General features: G+C 38.1%; 1 protein-coding gene across 3 annotated transcripts; it reads left to right on the top strand.

The window, feature by feature from the left end:
- Positions 1 to 11473: 11473 nt before the first annotated feature.
- On the top strand, positions 11474 to 13524 carry LOC147830345 (keratin-associated protein 19-7-like). 3 transcript variants are annotated; one of them, XM_087209976.1, is made up of 2 exons: positions 11474 to 11514; positions 13398 to 13524. In XM_087209976.1, the coding sequence occupies exons 1-2, from the start codon at positions 11474 to 11476 to the stop codon at positions 13522 to 13524; spliced, it is 168 nt and encodes a 55-aa protein (XP_087066102.1). The 3 variants fall into 3 exon arrangements, with proteins under 3 accessions (XP_087066102.1, XP_087066094.1, XP_087066089.1); XM_087209968.1 differs by having other exon boundaries at positions 11474 to 11529; positions 13401 to 13524; XM_087209963.1 differs by having other exon boundaries at positions 11474 to 11540; positions 13403 to 13524.
- The last annotated feature ends 11261 nt before the right edge of the window (positions 13525 to 24785 follow it).

Raw genomic sequence — 24785 nt, 5'->3', positions numbered from 1 at the left:
TTGGAGTTTGCAGACAAGAAATTTTCAAATCAACATAATTTATAAATATAAGATATTAAAGAAAATTTGCAAAATAAATATTAAACTGAAGAAATTCATCATAGAATCAACTTTAAATTCTAGTTGTCAAAAAAGTGAAAAATTTACTACTTAAGAATTCAATAAACTTAGTTATTAAACTGAAATCTACATTGATAATATATGCTGAACTGAACCAAAAATATAAAAAATTGCAATATAAAATACTGAAGAAAATATATGATATGAATGTTATGTCAGATCTCATGAAATGACAAACCTACATATAAGTAGAAGTCAGTAGAAGAAGAAAAAAATCCAAAACCATTTTTTGAGTAAAAAATTATTGTATAGTTTTTCAAAATTAGTGAAAGCCATGTCCACAAATTTTAAAAGCTATTCACTGCCAAGAGGGGTAATGCCAATTAAAACACGTGTTGGCTTAACTCATTACCTCAAAATTTAGTGCAAAGCCAAAATATCAATTTTGGCAGATAAAATAAATGTTAATTACAAAGAGAAATAGTAAAGCTGAAATCACAATTCCTTTACAAAAAGAAAGAGAGCTAGAAGAAATGTAATGATACTTAGAAGACTGTAGATGAAACACCGTCAATCTAGAAATTCATGCAATCATAATTGCTATAAATAAAGTAAAAAGTATGTTAATAAAACATCAAATATTTTCTTATAAGTAAAGAAAATAAAAACAAAAGTTACATGAAAATAATAATAAATGCATTTTTCTATTATTCACATTAAGAAATGATAAATTCATTTAGGAAAAAGAAAACTAATTGAGAAAAATATGGACACACAAAAATGTACATTAATTAAAATAAAGACAAATATTAATTTGCACATATGGCAATAGTTCTTCTTGTTTTTATATACAGAAAATAATATACATCACAAGAGTGTTGTAAAATATGGTGCACAAAACTATGTAGTTCTGGTACCTAGCTTACTAGGAAAGAGTAAAGAATAACATACATTGAAACAGATTGTCATAAATCAGTAAGACTGGAAAAGTCAGAATATGCAAAAGTTGATTGGATAGCAATACTAGTTATAAGTTTGCATGCAATCAACATAAATGTACTTACAGGTCACTGGTACAAATACAAACATGGTAGCCCAAGAATAAAAAGCCAATATCTTGGATTTTTCAGGCCTTATTGTCTGTGTCTAAAAAGTGAATTCTGTCTTGGTGGACTTAAAGCAGCTCTAGACTGTGGGGGGCCTTGCCCCCCCGCTAGAACTCTTGAGTGCCTTTTACGGACATATCCGGGCCTGCTGCAAATCTACCCGGCAACAAGAAAGTAGCCCCAGTACCCTCCTCTTGCTCCTCCCCTCTAGCCCTAAGGTATATATGTTGTAACAGCTTCTGCAATAAACGAGACTTGATCAGAAACCTGTCTTGTCTCCATCTCTCGTGTCCCCTGTCCCCTCTCATCCTCGCTCCCCCTCTAGGGTCTCCGTTGACTTACCCGCGGGCCGGGACAAGTGGCGCCCAACGTGCGGCCAGAGAACGGGGGATCCAGTGAAGGACGCTGCTCAGGGGCCCTAAGATTAAGATTGAGGAACAAAGAGCACACTCGACACGGGAGAGGCTTGCAATTGACGTGGACCTGCCGTCTTTTTGCACCTCGGTAAGTTGAGCAGCGATTATGGGACAGGGCATTAGTCAGCACGAATTGTTTGTGCAAGGTCTCAAGAAGACATTACAGGCACGAGGGGTAAAGGTTACAGTCAAACAGTTGTTAAGATTTTTTGATTATATTAAAGATCTCTGTCCCTGGTTCCCTGCTGAGGGAACCATTGACGAACAGAGATGGAAAAAGGTGGGGGAAGCTCTCCAGGATTATTATGCCACTTGCGGACCCGGGAAGGTCCCGATTGCGGCGTTCTCATATTGGAATTTGATTAATGATATTATTTCTCATAAAGCGAGGGATCCACTGGTGGCGCAGGCTATACAGGCTGGGGAGGTAGCTCTCCGAGATGGTAAGGGGCTGACACCCGCCAGTGATTCTGACGCAGTCTCCCGGGCCAATATGGCGCCGGGGCCCAGGCCCGTTGAGACCACGACTTCTTTGTCAGACAAAGAAGAGGACTTGATGTCCTTTGACAGTGACGACGATCCCGCCCCCGACGGACATGACGTCCCTTCGGACCAACCCCAAACGGCCACGAACCCTGCCAAGCCCTGTAGGGCAGGGCCTCGCCGAACCCCTGCTTCCTTGCTTTCCACCACCGCCTCTAGGACAGCCCCACCCTCGCGGAAGGTTCCGCCCCTATATCCCTCCCTTCAAGCCTATCGTGGCCCGCCTCCGCCCCCAGATCCGCCCCAAGAGGGCTCCGGGTCGGAGGAGCCCGAGGGGGGAGCATTGTGGGGCGACTCCGGATATCCCCCTCCTTATATCTCTTCAGGCCCCAACACTCCCACTCTGGCATGTCCTGTTGTTGATCCCCAAAAGGAACTCCGGGACAAAATAGAATTTCTAAAAGAACAGATAAGGTTAGAAAAGGAACACCAAGAACTTATTACCCAGCTTGAAGGCTTAAGAACAAGCAAAGCCCATAAAAATGTCCGTAGAGAAGACAAACTTAAGCCACGACCCCCCGTTAGAGGGGCGGCCCCTAGGGTGCCATCCGGGTCGGGAGTATCCCTGAAACTTAAAAATGCGGAAGCCTTTCCCGTAACTAAAACTACTGACGCACAGAGACAGGCGTGAAGACACCACAGTGGTTTTGATTTTAAGGTCATTAAAAAATTTAAAACGGCTGCAGCTCAATATGGGGCCACTGCACCTTACACCATGGCTATTTTAGAATCGGTGGCAAAAAATTGACTCACCCCAATTGATTGGCAGACTCTGGCCCGCGCCACCCTTACAGGAGGTGATTATTTATTATGGAAATCTAAATATGTTAAAAATTGCCGAGAAACTGCTAGGCGCAATGCTCAGGCGGGGAATGGATGGGTGCTTGACATGCTCCTTGGGGAGGGGGCCTACGCCGCCAACGACCAACAAATACAATTTGATGCGGGGTTATATGCCCAGATTCAGACCGCCGCCACTAGGGCCTGGAAAAAGCTCCCCTCCAAAGGAGACGTGAGTGCCTCCCTCACTAACATTCGGCAGGGCCCAGACGAGCCATTTGCGGACTTTGTCCACCGCCTTCTCACGGCGGCAGGCCGGATTTTTGGGAACGCGGAGACAGGGACAGATTTTGTTAAACAGCTTGCTTTTGAGAACGCCAATGCCGCCTGTCAGGCCGCTATCCACCCCTATAAAAAGAAAACTGACCTTTCCGGCTACATTCGCCTTTGTTCTGAGATTGGGGCCGCCTACCAACAGGGCCTTGCCATGGCGGCCGCCATGCAAGGCTTCACAGTCAAACAATTTTTGCAACGCCACGTCGGCAATAAGTGTTTCCGGTGTGGGGCCACCGGCCATTTTGCTAGAGAATGCCCGACCACAAAAATGCAGGGCCCCAATGCTCCGCCCCCCGGGCCCTGCCCCCGATGTAATCGGGGGAGGCATTGGGCGAGTGAGTGCCGATCCAAAACTGATGCCCAGGGCCGACCCCTTCCCCCTCTTAAGGATTCGAATTCGGGAAACGGGAAAGGGGGCCAGCCCCAGGCCCCCAACTCCAAACAAATTTACGGGGCGCTCAATTTTGCTCCAATAAACAGCAATCCATTTCAGACCTCATCAGAGCCACAAAAGGAAGTGCCGGATTGGACCTCAGTGCCACCACCCACACAGTATTGACCCCAGAAATGGGAGTCCAGGCCCTCGCCACAGGAGTCTTTGGACCCTTACCTAGAGAGACTTTTGGCCTCGTAATAGGCCGAAGCAGTAGTACCATAAATGGGCTGTTGGTTTACCCAGGAGTGATAGATAATGACTACTCTGGGGAAATTAAAGTTATGGTTTCTTCTCCCAAAGTTATTAATACCATTCAATCAGGCCAAAGATTTGCTCAATTGCTACTCCTTCCCCTTCTCTCTACCTCTAATAAGGCTCTAAACAACGCCCGAGCCAGCCAGGGATTCGGCTCATCTGATGTTTACTGGTCAGAGATACTTTCAGCACAAAAGCCTCTCGTGACCTTGTGGTTAGATGGGAGACAATTTTCTGGGCTGGTTGACACTGGTGCCGATGTAACTATCATAAAGGGAGAGGATTGGCCTCAGGCATGGCCATTAAAAGACACCCTCACCCATCTCGGGGGTATAGGTCAGAGTGAAAATCCTAAACAAAGTGCCAAAGATCTGACCTGGAGAGACCAAGATGGTAATCAGGGCACCATTCAACCTTATATCATTTCAGGGTTACCTATTAATCTATGGGGAAGAGACTTACTATCACAAATGGGGATAATTATTTCCAGCCCCAATGAAATTGTCACTATGCAGATGTTTAAAAATGGGTACATTCCAGAAACGGGACTGGGGAAACACCCTACAAACCTTACTCACCCCATTGAGCCTGTCCCTCGGCCCCCTCGGGCAGGGCTAGGCCATTTTCCATAGGGGCCATTGACACTCCTGCGGCCCATGCTGAAAAGATTACCTGGCTCTCAGATGATCCAGTATGGGTCGATCAGTGGCCTCTCTCTAAGGAGAAATTGTCAGCAGCTCAACAGTTGGTGCAGGAACAGCTTCATGCTGGCCATATTATTCCTAGCCACTCCCCTTGGAATACTCCCATTTTTGTCATTAAAAAACGGTCGGAAAAATGGAGACTCTTACAAGATCTTAGAGCAGTTAATAAAACCATGGTACTCATGGGAGCTTTACAACCTGGTCTCCCTTCGCCGGTAGCCATTCCCCTTGGGTATTACAAGATTATTATTGATTTAAAGGATTGCTTTTTCACCATTCCCTTACATCCTGCTGATCAAAAACGCTTCGCATTTAGCCTTCCAGCGACCAATTTCTGTACCCCAATGCAGCGCTTTCAGTGGCTGGTTCTGCCCCAAGACATGGCCAATAGTCCCACCCTGTGCCAGTCATTTGTAGCCGCGGCACTCCAATCCACCCGAGACAATTGGCCTCAAATGTATATTATCCATTACATGGATGATATCCTTGTAGCGGGGCAATTAGGAAGTGAGGTTTTAGCTTGTTATGCTGACCTTCGACGGGCACTTGAATCTCATGGCCTCCAGATTGCCCCTGATAAGGTTCAACTAAAAGACCCTTATAACTACCTTGGATTTCAGATGAAGGGACGTCACATTTCCTCCCAAAAGCTTACCTTGCGGCTGGACGGTCTTAAGACTTTAAATGACTTCCAAAAATTGCTAGGAGACATTAATTGGCTTATGCCCTATTTAAAGCTCACTAAACATGACCTAAAGCCTCTCTATGATACCCTACAAGGTGATAACCACCCTACTTCACCTCGACAGCTCACTGCCAAGGGGCGCAAAGCCATCAGTACAGTGGAACAAGCCATTCAAAATCAAACAATTACTTTTATGGATTATAACTCTCCTTTACAGTATATCATCTGCAAAACCTCCCTCTCTCCCACTGCTGTCTTTTGGCAAACCGCTCCCCTTTTGTGGGTTCATCTCCCAGTTTCCCCTAAGCAGGTCTTTTACCCCTATTATGTTGCAGTTACAGACCTAGTTATCTTGGGCAGAGACCATGGAAAGATGTACTTTGGAAAAAAACCTGATGTCATTATCCAACCCTACCCTAAGGACCAGGTCGATTGGCTTATACAAACCACTGATTCCTGGCCAATTGCTCTTGCTTCTTATTCAGGGTTATTGGACAACCACTATCCTCCCAGCAAACTTATTGACTTTGCCAACAGATATGACTTCATTTTCCCGAAGATCACTTCTTGCTTTCCCCTGCCAGAGGCTCTACCCGTTTTTACAGACGGTTCTTCCACCGGAATGGCTGCCTATGTGTGGGATGATAACATTGTCCAGTTCCAAACCGCCCACTCTTCGGCCCAGTTAACCGAGCTCCAGGCAGTCATAGCGGTCTTTACCGCATTTCCTGCCCGAGCTTTTAATCTCTTTACTGACAGTGCTTACATTGCCCAATCTGTTCCCTTATTAGAAACATGTGGACTGATCAAACTTGCCTCTCAGACTGGTGGTCTTTTCCTCCAATTACAAGATCTAATCAGAAAACGATCCAAATCCTTTTTCATTGGGCACCTTCGCGCCCACTCTAACCTACCCGGCCCACTTGCAGAGGACAACCGCTTAGCAGACCTAGCCACAAGACCTCAGGCTTTTGCCTATTCAGTAAATACTGATGCCCCCAGTCCGATTGACCAAGCACAGAAGGCACACCAATTCCATCATCTTAATGCTCACACGCTTCGCCTTATGTATAAGCTTACTAGAGAACAAGCTAGACAAATTGTTAAGGCCTGCCCTACGTGCACTCTGCACCTTCCTACACCTCATCTGGGAGTTAATCCTCGTGGCTTGATTCCAAATGCCCTATGGCAAATGGACATCACACATTACCCTAAATTTGGAAATCTTAAATATATACATGTCAACATTAATACATATAGTGGATTCATATTTGCCACCCTGCAATCTGGGGAAGCTACTAAACACGTCATTGCTCATCTCCTCACTGCCTTCTCAGTGCTTGGCTGCCCACAACAAATTAAAACAGATAATGGTCCTGGCTATATCAGCTCTGGCTTCTCCAAATTTTACAAACAATTTACAATAACACATATAACGGGAATCCCATATAATCCACAGGGACAAGGCATTATAGAAAGGGCTAATCTCACACTTAAAATTACTTTAGACAAAATAAAAAAGGGGGAATGGTATCCTACTAAGGGGTCTCCTAGAAATCTGATATCACATGCACTATTTATTCTTAATCTGATATCACATGCACTATTTATTCTTAACTTCTTAAATTTGGATGCCAAAGGTTTATCTGCAGCCAATCGTTTCTGGCAACCAGAGACGCAACGACAATTTGCCTCGGTGATGTGGAAAGACCCCCTGGACCACTCATGGCACGGGCCGGATCCTGTACTTATCTGGGGCCGAGGATCGGTGTGTATTTACTCCAAGGAAATGAAGTCAGCCAGGTGGCTCCCAGAACGCCTAGTAAAACAAGTTGATAGGTGTGCTGATGATGCCGATGACCTGACGTTGTCCAATCTTAACCAGTTAACAATGGCGCCTACAATTACAATCTAATAATCATCAAGAGTATAGTATAATTCAATTTGGCTAGTTATATTTGGGTGCACCCTAATTTTATACACTGTCTTATATGTTTGTCTATTGTCTGTTGTTTGTGTTTGTACAGTTGAGCTCAATATGTTCCTTCCTCTTCAAAGGATATTCGCCTATTGTTAAATTGACTTATAGATAATATTATTAAACTAAAGACATGCTTTTCTTCCCAGGTTGTTAATTGATCAAAGTACCACTGAAATTTATTTTATGAAAGTGACGTGCATTGTTACCCACACGCAACAATCAAATTACAATTAACAGTTATAAAATAAAAAGATATATATTCTTAATTGTTTGTCAAAACGATTATAGATGGGAACTCCCTTTGATGAATATAGAAGTGGCCACCCAGAAAATGATTATTCTGGTCTTAATTCATTAAAGGGACCCCCTAGTAAATTTTATATTATATAATCTTATGGGAGACATATCACAATGAATATTATCTAAATATGTTATAAATTGATTGTATTGGTTGTCCTTGATATTTAAGCACTAAATATGTTGTTACAAAACGTTCATATTGGTTAAGTTCTGAATATGTTATTGTAGCATGTCCACATTGGTTATCTTCAAAAGCTTAATCAGGGTAGCTTAACTCTCTTATTCACAGTCTAGCCTTAAATGAACATTCCTGTTTTTATGCCAACAAATCTGGGATCGTCAGGGGAAAAATTCACGAACTTCAGGAAGATTTAAACAGATGACGACAAAAATTCACTCAAAATCCCCTCTGGACTGGCCTCAATGGTTTCCTCCCTTATCTCCTCCCTTTGCTGGGACCCTTATTGGGTCTACTCTTGCTCATTTCTTTAGGGCCCGTACTTTATAACAAAATCATGGCCTTTCTTAGAGCCCAGATAGAGGCAATAAAAACAGCGCCCATACAGGTCTACTATAATAGATTGGCAATGGCTGACCAGGACGAATGTCGAACCATCGATTAGGTCCTTGCCGTGGCGAAGTGTTCTCGCCCCACCTGGTGAGTGGGCTGGCAAGCCAATGACGGGCAACTGAGCAAGCGTGCCATGCAATGAGAGAGCCCTCGTGTGCCGCCTAAGACAGGTGCCAGAGCCTTGATTCTCTGGTTAACCGATGACGGGTAAGGTACACGGTGCAGACACGTGTGTTGCTCTGACCCAAGACAGGCTCAGCCCCCGCAGGCTTGGCTCTCCTGACGCCTTTCTAAAATTATAATTTTAAAGGGAGGACCTGTGGGGGGCCTTGCCCCCCCGCTAGAACTCTTGAGTGCCTTTTACGGACATATCCGGGCCTGCTGCAAATCTACCCGGCAACAAGAAAGTAGCCCCAGTACCCTCCTCTTGCTCCTCCCCTCTAGCCCTAAGGTATATATGTTGTAACAGCTTCTGCAATAAACGAGACTTGATCAGAAACCTGTCTTGTCTCCATCTCTCGTGTCCCCTGTCCCCTCTCATCCTCGCTCCCCCTCTAGGGTCTCCGTTGACTTACCCGCGGGCCGGGACACTAGACCATGTGCTAACAACAAATGGATGTGAATATTTTCCTATAAAAATAATTTTACAAAATAAACAATGGACAAGAATTTGTGTAAACTTCAACTAGGAAAATATGCAGCAGGATTATTCTTTCGTTTTTGCATATGAGTAGGAAAAATTTATTGAGAGAAAAGTAGCTTCTAAGAGAATCAGAAAGTGGGTTGCCCACTCACCCAACTTCACAAAGTTGTTTTACGGGACAAAGCCATGAGGTGGGTTCAAGGTGGGACAAAACTATAGTCAACTAGTAAGATTACAAGTACAGTTGCTTAGGTAATACTGATCCAATGAGAAATCACAAGGTGGACAAAATTATGAATAACCAATGAGATGATGACAAGTATAGTCACTTAGGTAATACTGATTAAATGGCTATCCAATGGGAGAGCAAGTCACATAGCAAACATACAAGGAATGAGCAAGGATTTTCAGTGATAAGGAATGGGTCAGGGATCTTTCTTGGAAGATCTTGGTCCCCAACCCAGGTGACTGATACCTATTCAGAATGTCAGTCACTGCTATTTATCCTACATGGGTTTGGTAGTTTCTCTCCTTTTACCTTGCTAGAGTTCAGTGAATGTGTCTTGATTGTCTTCCATGTTGGCTCCTTGACTGTCCTCCATGTTGGCTCCTCATGGGCTAGCCCTGTCTAACTGCCTACACAACATCTAATTAACTTGCCTATCTTTAATATTCCCCCCTCTCAAGAAGCACCCCTAACTGTTGTGAGGGGCAAAGGGTGAAGACTGTTCTGGCTACTTCCAGCTGAAGAGGGTCATAGTTCTGATCAACAGTCAGAGTTATTCTACAGAGGATCTATCTAAAGGCCCTGGATAGGCATCAGGCATTGTCATCTTGGGCAGGCATATAATAACTTTGAGTCTGGAGGACATAAAGCCAAAGAAGCAGTTAAGAACATATGGGCCAAATAATAAGGTCTGCAGGATTGCTAGGAATATAGCCAACAAGCATTTCCACCAGGAGTAACTAGTAATAGCCTCCCACAAAAAGGAGAAGGAGAAGATCCAGGGGACTTCAGAATCCAACATAGAAGTTTAGCAGTTATGATCTGTTTACAAGGTCAATCTGGTGGATGCTGGTAAAAGAAGTCTAGCACATTTGTCCTTGGTTCCATTTGCATAACTGCTTGGAGTTTGGCAGGCTCTATTAGCTCTTAAGTCTTATATTTGGTCATAAGTATCTCTAGTTTTACCATTCTGCAAGCTTTGTCTTGAAATCCAGTAGCCATGGAGGAGAAGGAACTGGCTTGAACCAAACTTTGTTGAGAACTGTGTTATTTCTCATGGGCAGGGCAGTGGAGAAGGGACAGAAGGATGCCTTAAATATGGCACAGGAAGTAAATCTTAACCATCTCAGGTGTAGAAGGACAGTTAAGATCAGGAGCTTTTCCAGAGTGGATCTGCAATCCTTAGCAAAACATGTCTCCAACCAGTAACCTCGGTGGAAGACCTCCAAAATGATATAGGGGGAAGAGATGTAACTTTTAAACTTGCTAGGTATCCAAAATGCGAATTCATGCTCTCTAAAATGAAAGAATGAATTCTAGGAACAACGAAGGTTAAGAGTAGGAAAACTTTATTGAGAGAAACCCCAGGATTATTCTTTCTTTACTCACTATTAGTGCAGGATTATAATCCTTTCCCTTTGAGTGTGGTTATGAAGATCACTTATTCTGAGATAACTATAGAAAGAGTATTTTTCTGTGCCCTTGCATTTGGGATTGGCCATGATCAAAGGTAAACAGTGATTTAATCAAAATAATCAAGGATTGCAGATAGACCATTAAACTTCACTATGATGTGTCTCACAATTATATCTACAATATTTTTGCAGGGAATGACAAAGACAAGCATAGAGCATATAGAGTTACTCTCCATGAAATAGTCACTTAGTTTCTGGAATGCTTTAAATCATTTACCCAGGGAATAATTTCAGATTACATATCCACTATTATCATACATGATTAACTATTCATGAAGTTAGCAATAGCAGCTGGTAACTAACTCACTTGTCATGAAAAAGAATCAAGCATTAAGTTGCTACTGATATCATATAACAAGAAAGGACTGAATAAGAAGAAAGAGAGAAAGAATGAAGGAAAGAGGAAAATAAGGAAAACAAGAAAAAGAAAGGAAGGAAGGAGGGAAAGAAGGAAGAAGAAAGAAAGAAAGAAAGAAAGAAAGAAAAAGAAAGAAAGAAAGAAAGGAAAGAAAGAAAGAAAAGGAAAATGAGAGGGAGAGGGGAGGCAAAAAGTAGTTCCTTTGGAAGAATGGGTTTCAAACAAAGGAAAGAAAAATGTGGCACCTATTTTCATCCTCTGCACCATAACATATAATCAGGTCACATGTACACAACTAACTATTATATAGAATGAACTAGAGTCATCAACACAAAACAAGAGACTAATTTTAGACTCAAAATTGGATCATGAATTCCTAACATGGACCAAAAGTATGTCAGTTATGACAGCCTTGTTTTCTCAATAAAGGGCATGGATGATATTTGAACCACATTAGTGAGATAATGTGACATTGTATTTCCTGTAGTTTTCCCCCTCATACCACCAAGAAGTTATAAAAGGCTCTTGGAAAACAGTGGCATCCAAACACAAGACACCCACTGTCTGATCCTCAACTGAACAGTCCACTCCTGACAACATGAGCTACTACAGAAACTACTATGGTGGCCTGGGTTATGGCTCTGGTGGCTATGGTGGCTCTGGCTCTGGTGGCTATGGTTATGGTTGTTGCCATCCCCTGTTCTGTAGAAGTCCTATGGTCCTATGGCTTCTACTGAGGAATTTCTATAGCTTCTTAGCCTACTGGCTATAAACACCTGATTTACTGGAATTATCTCTAATTTTCTCAAATGAAAAAAAATTTAAATGTCTTCAAATACCAACTATGTGGCAAATCATACAAAAACACAAAAAATACAACACACCATTTGATTCACTGCTGCTAATTGGATAATGGGATAGTTTATAGAATACTTTCTGTATTATTTTTATAATTCTTTGTAATTTATAATCAAATTTATTCTCAACTTGTATAAACAGATGCATCATTAAATAAACTACAATTTATCATAAATATTGCTTTGTTACTCTTCTACATTAGGAGTGTTGCTTATATTTTTCTGTATTTGTGTGTCATTAATCACATTTGTTTTTGTTGGTTTGAAGTAGATAAAAAGATAAGGTGAAAAGAGAAAAATGTAAGAGTGATGAGGGTGGGAGGAAGTGAGGTAGGAATCTCTTCTCTGATAACTAGTTATAAACTGAATGGGTAAAAATTTCAGTTCTTTCTCACAAATCATACAGGTTTTTTTCATATGTGTCATAATCTCAAGTATTTTTTTTTTGTACATATGGTCTTCATCTATATTTATAAATGGTTCTTTGTCCAATAATATCTGTATTCACGTTAGATCATTTAAAATTGTGTGTATCTCTCTGCTTTGTATGAAGGAGTCCCATACTCTGTGTATACAAATGGAGGTGAATCTTCTCCTATAAAATATTATTTACCAAAAAAAGTAATGTAAAAGAGTACCTATAACCCTGTTAGGATATAGTACAGCACAAAGTATTCCTTCTTCTTTCACCATTAATGCAGGATTATATGTTGCTTACTCCTTGATTATGCAATATCAGCTGTACTGATCTCACTGTGGACAGGGTGTATTTGCATACCACTTGCTTTTGGGCTTTAAACAGGGTTTTCAGAGGAAAACCCTAATTTAAAAACTAAAGTATGCTAGGGTTGGAACATCAAACTTAATGATGGTATGCTTCACAATTACATCTATAATATGTTTATATTGTTGCAAAGAGAGTCACAAAATGTAGAGCTTCTGTCTATAAAATGACCACTTATTTTCTGCAAAGTTTAAAGTCATTTATCACAGAATAAAGTCAGAATAATGTGCACTCTGTATACACTTAATAGCAACTAGCAAAAAAGTTACTAATAATAACCAATATCTTGCTCATTTGTCATAAGCAAGGGTAAAGAAATTAGTTGTTACTGGTAAGATTTTTGAAGAAAAGGGAAGACAAGACTAAAGAAGACAAAAGAGGAAGATACTAAAAAAAGGAAGCAAGGAAGAAGTGAAGGAAGAAAGGAGACAGAGAGGGAGTAATGAATATGTTTCTGTGGAGGAATGCAAACAACACAAAACAAAAATAAAAATGTGGTACATGGTTTCACAATTTGCACCATAACATGTAATTGGTCAACCCATATGTACACAATCTATTAGATATAGAATGAACAGAGCCACATAAAGAGAATGATAGTTTCATTTTGGAGGCCTATAATTGGATGATAGATGCCTGACATAGGAAAAAAATTACCTCAGTTTTGAAAGTTTTATTTTCTCCATAAATAGAGATATTCATGACTTTGACCACATTAGTGAGGGAATGTCATGCTGCACTTCCTGTGGTTTCCCTCACCTACCACCAAGGAGGTATAGAAGGCCCTTGGCCGACAGAGACACCCAGACTCAAGACACTTACTTCCAGTTCTCCAGAGAACTCCTGTCCACTCCTGACACCGTGAGCTACTATGGCAGGTACTACGGTGGCCTTGGCTGTGGCTACGGTAGCTATGGCTATGGTGGCTATGGTGTCTATGGTGACTATGGTTATGGCTGTTGCCACTCCCTGTGCTGTAGAAGATACTGGTCTTATGACTTCTACTGAGGAATTTCCACAGCTTCTTAGCCTGTTGGCTATAACCTCCTGTTTTACTTAATTATCTCCATTTTATATCATGATAAATTTTCAAATGTCTTCAAAATATCAACCAAATACTAAACTATTTAAGAAGCAAAATTCAGGATATCATTTTGATTCATCAGTATAAACTGGATTATGTGATAATTTTTAGAAAACTTTTTGTATCATTTTCAGAATTCTATGTGATCAAATTCCACAGTCACTTTTTGTACAATAAGATGTATCATTTAATAAACTATATTTCATCATGAAGTTCGCTTTGTTGTTGTTCTACTAAATTATGAGTTTCACTAACATATTTGTGTATTGGTGTGTGATTAGTCACAAGTGTTTGCTTGTGGTGTTGTGGTTGAAAAGAGAAAAAGGGAAATAGGATGGCAGGGGAGGTGAGAGGAAGCTCTTTCACCATAATTAAGGATTTAGATTGAATGGATTAAAATATCAATTCTCTCTGAGAATTCTTACAACTCTGTTTTCATACATGTTAGCAAATATGTTATCTGCAAATTGAACAGATCTGACACTAAAACTTCTGTATAGAAAGAAATGGGGCTAGGAGAATATGTAATGCTATATTAAATATGGATTATGAATAATCATCGATCTAGAATTTTATGGAAATGACAATTGTCCACATAAAGTAATAAATAAAATAATCATACTAATAAAGAATAAATCTTTATAGATGAACAAAAAATAAAATTTATTTCTTAATTATGCATGATAAGATATGATATATTTATTTAGGGAGAAAAAAAGTGACTGAGACCAAAACATGAACATTCAAAAATTAATAAAATTATGTAAATATAGAAATGAATTTTAACTGTACACATATAATGATATTTACTTTTAATATATAGAAAATGAAATATATAGTAGGAGTATCATAAATAAATTTAGTAAAAATATCTAGATCTAAGGCCCTACTTTTCTCATTGCTGTGGCAAAATGACCAACACCTAAAGTTAAAGGAGGGAAGGCTTGTTTGCTCACTGTTTGTAGAGGTTTCAGTCCATAGTTAGCTGGGTCCAAGGCAGGGTACCTTGGCAGAGGAGCACCATAGAGGAGATGTAACCCATGGCATGGCAGGGCAGGCAGTAGGTAGCAAAGCAGCAAATTAGGGAAGCAGTAGCAGCAGCAACAGCCTGCATCTCCATTTAATCCTTTCCAGGCTCCTGGCCCTTTGGGTAGTGCCACCATTATCCACACCCAGAATTATGCCAAACTAGTCCATGGCTTAATTTAGTAATCACCTACCTTTAACCCCAGCATCACATATCTTAGATCTGGCCACCCATATGTGGCTTTGGTGGTCATCTAGACAAAAAACATAACACATATGTTGCAACAAATAGTATTAAATCAGTGAAGCTGAAAAAGCTATAAAAAACAGAAGTTTTGTGAGTAGTAGAGCAAGGAGAGGTTAAAAATTTGAATGTGGAAAGCAGATATTCTCTTCACTCACCCAGCATTACTGGTTCTAGGCCAATACCAGTCAATACGCTTGTTCTTATAGATCAGTCTGGGGAAGGCAAATTTTTTCTGTGCAGGGATATATGGTCAATATTTTGGATTTTTCAGGTTTTTTGGAATGTCTCAACACTCAGTTGTGCTGTTGTAGTGTCAAATCACCCACAGAACATGTGTAAATGAATGAGGCTCAATGTTTTCTGATATAATTTTATTTACCAAAACAAATAGTGGATGATAGTCTTTGTTCTAGGTTTGGTATTATTCAACAGAAATTATTCTTTTTGCTCCCCTTTTGAGTATAGTTACCAATTTCAGTCTTTCTCAGTTTACTAAGGTCAGTGTGTACAGTAGTGCCTCAGGCCTTTGGTATCAGCCAAGTTAGCTATATTGGCCTGGGATTTTCATTGTCAGCTTTCTCATTGCTGGACACAATATTCAACACACATAACTTAATGGACTAGAGGTTTCGGTTTCCTCACAGTTCAAGGGACTCAGTCTGTGGTCAGCTGACCATAAATCAGACATAGCATGGTGGAAAGGCATGGCTGAGGAAAGCAATAAGGCTGCTTCCCTAGTGACAACCAGGAAACAGTGAGGGAAAGGAGGAGCCACAGAAGGGCACACACCCTTCAAAGGCATGCTGCAAGAGTCACAGTTCTTCTGGCCAGGTCCCACTGCTCAACAGCACACTGAGGCAGGAACCCATCAATAGATTAATTCACTGATGAGCATAGGGCCCTCGTGACCCAAGCATCTTCCAAAAGCTCCACCTCTGAATCACTGAGACTTGTGGGACATTCTAGATTCAACCCATGAACACAAGTGATGGCACATACTTTGGATGGAGATTTTAGCCTGCATCTCTGTGGTCTCTACAACGTTTTTTCACTTTCTACATGGAGAAGTTGCCCCATCGAGCACCTGGTGTGAATAAGCATGGCTTCTAGAAGACTTGAAATCCCACTTCAACTTGAGTGAAATCCAGACTATTTCGGCTAAATCTCAATCAATCCCAAAGCACTTGAACAAAACTAAATGTTATTTCTGTCACTGAGATTTGGGGAGTAATTTAAAAATTAAGTCTATCTTTACCTGAAATTAGAAACATAAAAGTTGTACATATTAATGGGTAATGTGACATTTTGATTATGTATACATTGAGTGATGTTTGCATTAGATTAATTATATCCAACTTACAAAATACGTTTTGTTATGGAAAAAATTTTCAAAATCATTTTCCTAGTTTTTTTGGAAATTAGCACATTATCATTATCTATTTTCATCCTAATATAAAATAGTATCTTTTTTTGTTTTTCAATACCAGGGATAGAACTCAGGACCTTGTGCTTAAGAGGCTGGCATGCTGCCACTGAGCTAAATACCCAGCTCTATAAAATAGTAAACTAGAAATTATTGCTTTTATCTACTCTCCATAGCCTCTGCAAACCACCCTCTCACTCTCAACTTCTGACATTAAAATTTAAATGCAACATGATTACAGTAGTGACTGTCTTGAACACCTACATTAGAATGCCAAGAAATATGTAAAAGATAACCACAGTATACAGAATTCTTAAAAAACCAAAAATACAAATGTTCTGCAAGAATAAAATAGAAAAATTCTGGTATTATTTCCATAGAATAAAAACAAAAAGTAAAATTTATGAATCTTAAAAAATACCAGAGACCAAAGGAAAACTATTTGCGTGAATCCATTTGTGTTAGACACAAAAATAAAATTCATGATCTTAGTAATCAGAAAAGGTTTCACTTAAGGGCTACCATTAAGTGGAAACAGGTCTAATGCTAGGTATATTCATTTTACGTCATGGGGACAAAATATTGACATACACATCTGTAAAGAGGAAAGATTTATTTTGTCTCACAGTTTCAGTCCATTGATCCAAGTATTTATCTAGCCTCTATCTCTGACCATTGTTACATTGGGGATCAATCTCTTAATACATGAGTGTTGAGGGACTCTTATTATTTAAACCATAAGAGTAGTAACCTGAGTATGAATGTTATGTAATTTTTCAATTAAATTCTGATTCAGGAAATATTTTCTCTGTGAAAATTTGTCACATTCCACTACTAACATTTTGGGCACATTTATGTTATACAGTATATGTGAATGAGGTTTGTTTTAAGGTCCATAAAATATGGGAAGTTAACCCTGGTAGGTAAGGCATGCTTTCACCTAAAAACAGTGGAACAACTTGGCAGAATTCTGATAGCAAATTGCTTTTTTACAATGTACAGTATTTGTTTCAGATATCCAGACAAGTAGCAAAAAGTAAAGAAAATTCCCATATTGATGTATTACGATTAACTGAAGTCTATAGTTTACATTGTGTTGCACATTCTATGGTAGTGAAATTGATTAGTTCCATAGCCACATAAAAACAGTATCATAAAGAATATTTTTATTATCCTAAAATCATCCCTTGCTTTAGCATTTATTGTTCCCTACTGTCCCCAAACCCACGATTAACCTTCAACAACATTATTGGCTAAATAGTTGTATCATTTTCAAATGTTACATAACCAGCATCATATGCTATATAATCATTTCAGATTGGCTTCTTCAGTGTAGTAATATGCATTTAGATATCTTCCATATCTTCTTACCTTGATAGTTAATTCCTTTTTACTGCCAAACAATATTCAATTTGCAAGATATATTGCATTTTATCCACTAATGTAGTATATTGTGATTGGTTCCAATTGTAGCCAATTTGAAATAGCTTGTATAAACATCTATGAACAGGTATTCATATGGATGTACATTTTCAAAGCTTTTTGCAAACAGCTCATTTGTTAGTTTGCAAAGCAAAGCATGTTTAGCTCGGCATGAAACTGCCATAATATCTTCCAAAGAAGTTGTACCATTTTGCATTACTACCTGGGAAAAGAAAATATTCCTATTGCTCCATATCTTTGTCAATATTTAGAGTTTTCAGTGTTTTATATTTTGGCCAAGACACTAGATGTCTAGTAGTATCTCGTTTTAACTTACAGCTTCTTAATAGAATATGATGCTTAGCAACTTTTCATCTTCTCATTTATTATCTATAATGTTTAGTTGTCTATTAAGATTATTGCCCATTTTACCTGAGTTATTTGTTTCACTGTTTTGGAGAAAATGTTTCATCTTACAGTCACACGATTTGTCTGCAGGGATCCTGATTTTGTAACAAAGTAATCTTAGTTATAAAGACTTTCTTGCATCTTATTAATTAAGAAAGCCCAAAATATTTCTAAAAAATAGTGATTAACTTCTTCTCACAAGATATGTTCCGGCCACTAAATTGAAATTCAAAGTGTATTTTAATGATTTGAAAACATCTAAGATAGAAATATGAAAATATGAGAAAATGACTTATTCAAAATTATGATAAATCATGCACCACAGTTACAGCGTTGTTCGGAAAGTATTCTCTTCCACACTTTTCTAATGATGGTTTTTGTTGCCTTACTGATTTTGGAAAATTGCAATCTTCTCATAAAGTAAGATTGGAAATAGAAGTTACTCGAAAATGTACAGTAAGTTACAAGATCCAATCCTTAGCAAAGTGTCCAACATACATTCAACACCAGGCAAATATTAAGAGAATGACTTAGTAAGGTGGGCAAAAATCCCATTTCCATGTTGCTTCATTAAGTGGCATGTACCAAATTAATACTATTCAAACATTTGTATTTAGCAATCTCCACTATATTGATTTCAAATTTAAACTTTTTGGGACACAATGGTACTATTTGTTTTTCTATATAAAAATGGAGGTAAAAGATTTCTTATAGGAATCTGAGTCCCTCTGTAGAGGGAGCAGGATGCAGGATAATCAGTGTCACTCATTTCTGCCATTTTTCAGACTTGATAGAGCAAATGACCAGAATACTAAACACTTAAATTGAATTCTCTCTTTTTCAGCATCTTGTGCAAATACAAAACACCTGTATTATTTTATGTTATTTTATATAATTTAGGTATGAAAACTAAGCAGAAATATTTACAGGTAATTTTTTAGAAAAAGCAATTTATATCAAGATGAGAAAATAGAACACCTCATGTGTCCTTTCCGTGTCATTCCAACTCAAGTGTGTATCAGGGTTCACTAGAGGAACAAATTTTATCTATACATATATATGTGTGTGTGCATGCATGTGTGTGTGTGTAAGATGATTTGAATATGTATTTATTTATTTACAAGGCAGGGTTATAAGGGCTGCCTGCAGAGTCATGTGTGGAAGAATACAAAAGGCATATCTGTGTGCTGGAGATCCCAAGGATCCATTCAAAAGACAGTACCTGGAGTTCATTGCAGAGTCCCATGTGAGTCCATAGAAGGAACACAGAGGGTCTGATGTGGAAGGCTGAAAGTCTGCACTGGAAACCTGGAGTTGGACATCCAAAGGCAATGGTGAAGACTAGAGCTTCCCTTAAGGTACAGAAGTGAGGCTTCCTTCTTCTTTTCCTTTTTATTCCATCCAGGCTACAAGCCTAGTGGTTGGTCCCCCCCACAACCAGCATGGATCTTCGCTCTTCAGTAAGTCAATCACCAAATCATACCCAGAACTAGGCTAAACTGGCATTTCTTATTCAAATTGACACCACAACTAATTATTGCAAAATGTATTTGCTAGATGTAGGGCGTGTGTAAAGATCTATTCAATATATACAATAAATTTCCAATTTGAATATTCAAATAATATACTGCCTGCCCTGACTTTTCTAATTCCTCCTCATCCTTTCCATAATTGATTGTGTACAAATCTTTAAACATGTTAACAAGGCTATTTTTTCAATCTTTTCCCAATTGTCTGTTAGGTAGCTTTGTATAAACACTCAATACACATCCACATACCATGAATAATTTTATTTCTGTGGCTTTCCTCATCCTATTAATGTTATAATGCAATAAATATAAGTTCTGGATTCAGTATATTGCAAGTGTTATCACATTTTCTCTACTATTTATGCTTTTATAACAAATCAAAAACATGAAACTTGTTACTTCTATATATAATTTTTAAAGTTTTATCTTTAGATATAAAAATAATCTGAAATTGATTTTTTCATACAGTGCAAAATACACATCAAATTTATAAAAGTGTTTCTCAACAATAATTATTCACAAGTTAAGCTTTTCCCTCACTGCTCTAAAGCATACTTTCAGCTTCTATCTAAACTTATGTCTGGACTCTTCATTTTCCTCTTTGATCTCTTTCTCCATCCTGTGTCTTGTTATCAGATAATGTAATATTCTAACTTTGCCTTCTTCAGTATTATCTCAATACATTCTTTTCTTTGACTTTTCTATAAAACATGCAGAATCACTTGGTCATTTTTTACCAAAATATAAAAATTCAACAAAATATCTCTGGTATCTCTGATACCTCATACACTATCAGAATAAGAATTTGATTTATTTAATTTTGATATCAATCATTACTTTAAACTGGTTTTCAGTTTTATTAAATGACTTTCTGCTCTCTTGAAATTAAATTTTTGCTTTGTCTGTTGTTTTGATTATACTAACTTTGAAATTTTTCTTTTATTTTTTAAAAAAATTCCTGCTTAAAAGAAAACTTGGAGAAACATTACAAAATACTATTTTATTCACCACACCATTTGAGAGTAAGTTTGATACATGAGGGCTCATACCTCTGGAACACTTTAAAGGTATATCATTTCTTATGTTTGATGGAGACCATTTTCCTCCACAGTCATGAAACAACCATCAAAATCAAGAAAGGGTCTGTGGTAGATTACCACACCTAATCTTCTGGGGACATTCAATCTCCTAATATTATGCTTTATAGTAAAAAGTTTCAACATAGGACTGTACATTGGATTTAGTTCTTGTGTCCCATTAATCTTCTATAATCTTGAATAGTTCTGGAATCTTTCTTTCATTTTCTTAACCTTCTCATTTTTGAGAATGATGGACTAGGTACATAGAAAATTGTCCCTTGATTTGGATTTTTCTATTTTTTACTCATGGCTACATGTAGGTTTTGCATTTGTTGTAGAAATATTAAAGCAATGAAATGGTGTTCTTCTCATTATATTTTGCCAGGTTGTACATAATTGTGATTTATTCTAATACTAAAAATAATCACTGTGATTGATTATGGTGTTGGCTTCCATTTTCTTGTCTACTGCAAAGATTTACTTGACTGCTCTATGATTAATAAGCATTTAGCACTGTATTATTTTGAGCCTATGTAAATATTCCTTTTCCCATCAAGTATTCAGCCAGGAGTTTTAGCTTCTAGTGAAGTTTCTTAACTGAACTGATTAATAGCACAATGATTGTCAAATGTTGAAATGTTGATTTTATCAGTATATTGTCCTTTCTATATTCATTAGTTGGTATTTTATTGTACAAAAACACTTTCACTTCTCCATTCAATTATCTACTTCAATTAATATATAATATTAATATATATTAATAGATTTAAATTTCATAAATGGACTATGATATAATATTATTAATATTTAATGATCAAATGTAGGTAGATTGACCAATATGAAACTTAAATGCTACTTTCTTGTCCTTTTTCATGTGTACCTTATGTTCTCATCATTTTTTGAGACGTTCTTTGGACACAAAAGATACTTGGACGTCATTTTTTAGTTTTTCTCTCCAAAATTCATATTAATAAATTTTCCCAAAGAGTTTGGTTCCCCTTTTTTTAACTAGGAAAAGTATTTTAAAATAAAGGACAGGTTAATATATGTACTTACTGGTTTTGGAAGGTTTCTATACCTAGGTGTTCTCAGTAGCCAATGTATAGAATATATGTACATATATTAGTTTCATATAAAGACATATTTCTAACTTTTTTATTCCATAACTGGCTATCTATGTATTGACATTAAATTATGTGTCTATGTCAGAGATCTGGCATCACTATGCTGTCAAACAGTCCTGCTTCCTGGAACACATTTAGAATAAATTCCCCACATTCTCTTAGGCCAAACCTACACCCATCTGGTAAGCATCTACAGACTCATTAACAGAAGCCAGTTTCTAAAGTCTGGAAGTACTAACTGCTTCTTCAAATTTGTAAACATTGCTCCACTGCTTCAAGAAACTGATAAATCTAGGAAATATGATGCCATCAAGGGAGTACAAAAATATCAATAACCGATCCCAAAGATGTTGAGATCTATGGATTTTCTGACAAAAATTCAAAATAATTATTTCAAAGAATCTCAGTTACCTATACAAGAGAACAGAAAGATTACACAATGAATTCAGGAAAAAAATACATGCCCAAAAATGTTCAATGATAGAAATCATAAAAAAGAAATATATAGAATTTCTGAAAATTAAGAATATGATGAATAGAATGAAAAAATTGAAGAAACATAAAAGACCAGGTAATCAAGTGGAAAAAAGTATAAAAATATTCAAATAAAGGTATTAATATTATTGAGAAGAGAAGAAAAATGGAAAGAAACAGAGTATAAAAAGCCATGAGATTTATGAGATAAAATAAAGTGAAATAATATGTTTACTCTGGCAATCTTAAAAGGAAACAACTTGAAAAACAAGAAAAAGGAAATCTCACTGAAATATATAATGATTAAAAATTTCCAAAGCCTAAGGAAAAAATTTAAACTTCTAAATTCAAGAAACACAAAAAAAATTCAAAGTGGTTAAACATAAAGGGTCTCTACACTAAGATACATTATAATTATTGTCCAAAGTCAAAGACAAAGGTGGTTTTTGAAAACTCCAGAAGAAAAGTGACTCATTGCTTATTGTAGAAGCTCTGTAAGACCTTAAATGGATTTCTCAGCAGACATCTTGCAAATCAGGAGAACGTGAATTGAGATACTAAAATACTAAAAAAAAAAAAAAGCTATCAACCAAGAATATAATATTCACCAAAACTATTTTTGAAAAGTAAGGGAAATTAATATCTGTTCCAAAGCAAAGAAAAATTGAAGAAATTTGAAATTTATCACTAGATCTGTCTTACATGAAATATTTAGGAGAGCCACTTAAATTAGTGAGAAAAAAAAAAAAAACCTAAACTGCAGCATGAAAACAAGTCTCCAATGCTCACTGGACTTGCCAAGCAGGAATCCATATCAGTGCATTGGCCCAGAGAAAAAGCCCAGATTATATTGTGATCTGACCCTATGAAGCTACTAGCACACAGTGCTGTCTTGAATGTTGCCCACCTGGGGTCCTATAAAGCAGACAATGACTGCGCTCAACTGCTGAGTTAACCCAGTCCTGTAAACTTGAGTAGCTTGGGTGGCCAAAACCACCTGTCCTCTGCCTCTGAGCTGTGGTGGCTCTCCAAAGTCACTCAAGATCACCTCAGACAGTGACAGGTGAACCTTTCCAGGCCAACTAGCATGAAGAGCCCCTGACTTAGTTTCTTTCAACTCATTGCTGAGAAAAATACCTGACACCCAAATTTAAAGGAGAAAGGGTTTCATTAGTTCACACTGTGTAGAGGTTTCAGTTCATAGCTGGCTCCAGGGTAGTGGCGCATGTCAGAGGGTCATCACAGAGGAGAAACAGATCATGGTGCTCACATGGTAGCAAAAGTAACAAGGGAACATTGTCAGTGTCTTTCTGCCTCTTTTATCTTATCCAGACCCCCAAGTTTAGGGCAGTGCCAAACTAATCAGTGTACTGATTTAGTAATCACAGGCCCTTAATCCCAGCACCACAGACTCTACATTCAACTACCTCTGAAAAAGCCACCTGTGACCACATGAGGCTTTGGGGGGACATCTAGATCCAAACCACAACAGTCCCCATTGCAGCACAGCAAGAAATTTTGTATATATCATGATTAAGAGAATGAAACAAAAATATGATCATCTCAATAGATGCTAAAAAAATCCTTTGACAAAATTAGAAAAACATTTACGATAAAACCCTAACAAATTAGGAATGAAAGGAACTTACTATAACACAATAAAGGCAACATAACAAGATGTAACTGATAACATCAGAATCATAGAAGGAAACCTGAAATCTTTTCCTGTAACACAGGATATAAGCAAAGCATGCCAATTTCTGCTATTTCTATTAAACATATTTTAAATCATGGTCAATGCAACTTGAAAAGAAAAAAAGTAGAAAAGAAGAAAAATTATCTTTTCTGCAGATGACATACAATAATACATGTAGAAATAGAGTAAAAAGAAAATGCTGTTGAAACTGATAAGCATAGTAAAGTAAAATGTTGCCTTACAAAAATACAGAAATCAGAAGTATGTCTGTGCATAAACAGAAAACTAATGAAAAGGAGGAAGTAAACAATTCAATTTATAATAACAAAAGGATAAAATAATAAGAAATAAACATAACCAGTCCCTCAACTCCTGGCACAGAGGAAGGGGTTTCCAGGCAACCATCCCTCCCAGTGCTCCCAGCCACTGTCCCACCTCTCCCAGCTCAGAAGAGGTGAGCCACGTGGGTGCCAACAGCAGTGCCCCCCACTCCTAGGCAAAATGAGAAGACACGTAAATAAGTCTCAAAACCAGACTTCCAGATCACCTACAGCAACCCAAAAGGGAAATTAAATGGAACACTCTGGTACTCAACCACCTGGACCCACTCAACTGGCAACAAAAAGGGATCTGGAAAAAATGAAATCAGAAATAATTTCTCAGATAACAACAGAGACTGTGCTCCTAGTGCAAGACACGATTAATAAATCCAGAGAGGAGCTGAGGAACATGATGGAATCCCAAAATAGGAAACAAA

Source organism: Heterocephalus glaber, unplaced genomic scaffold (genome assembly GCF_053883595.1).
Source record: "Heterocephalus glaber isolate CG9 unplaced genomic scaffold, H.glaber_assembly_v1.0 deba00000122, whole genome shotgun sequence".
Taxonomy (NCBI): Eukaryota; Metazoa; Chordata; class Mammalia; order Rodentia; family Bathyergidae; genus Heterocephalus; species Heterocephalus glaber.
This window is presented reverse-complemented; position numbering and strand designations above follow the sequence as displayed.

Excerpts from the sequence above, each read along its gene's own strand:
- LOC147830345 (XM_087209963.1), top strand. The coding sequence starts at position 11,474 with ATGAGCTACTACAGAAACTACTATGGTGGCCTGGGTTATGGCTCTGGT. Across the intron at positions 11,541-13,402 it reads TGGCTATGGTGGCTCTGGCT|GTGGCCTTGGCTGTGGCTAC; the intron begins CTGGTGGCTATG and ends GCAGGTACTACG.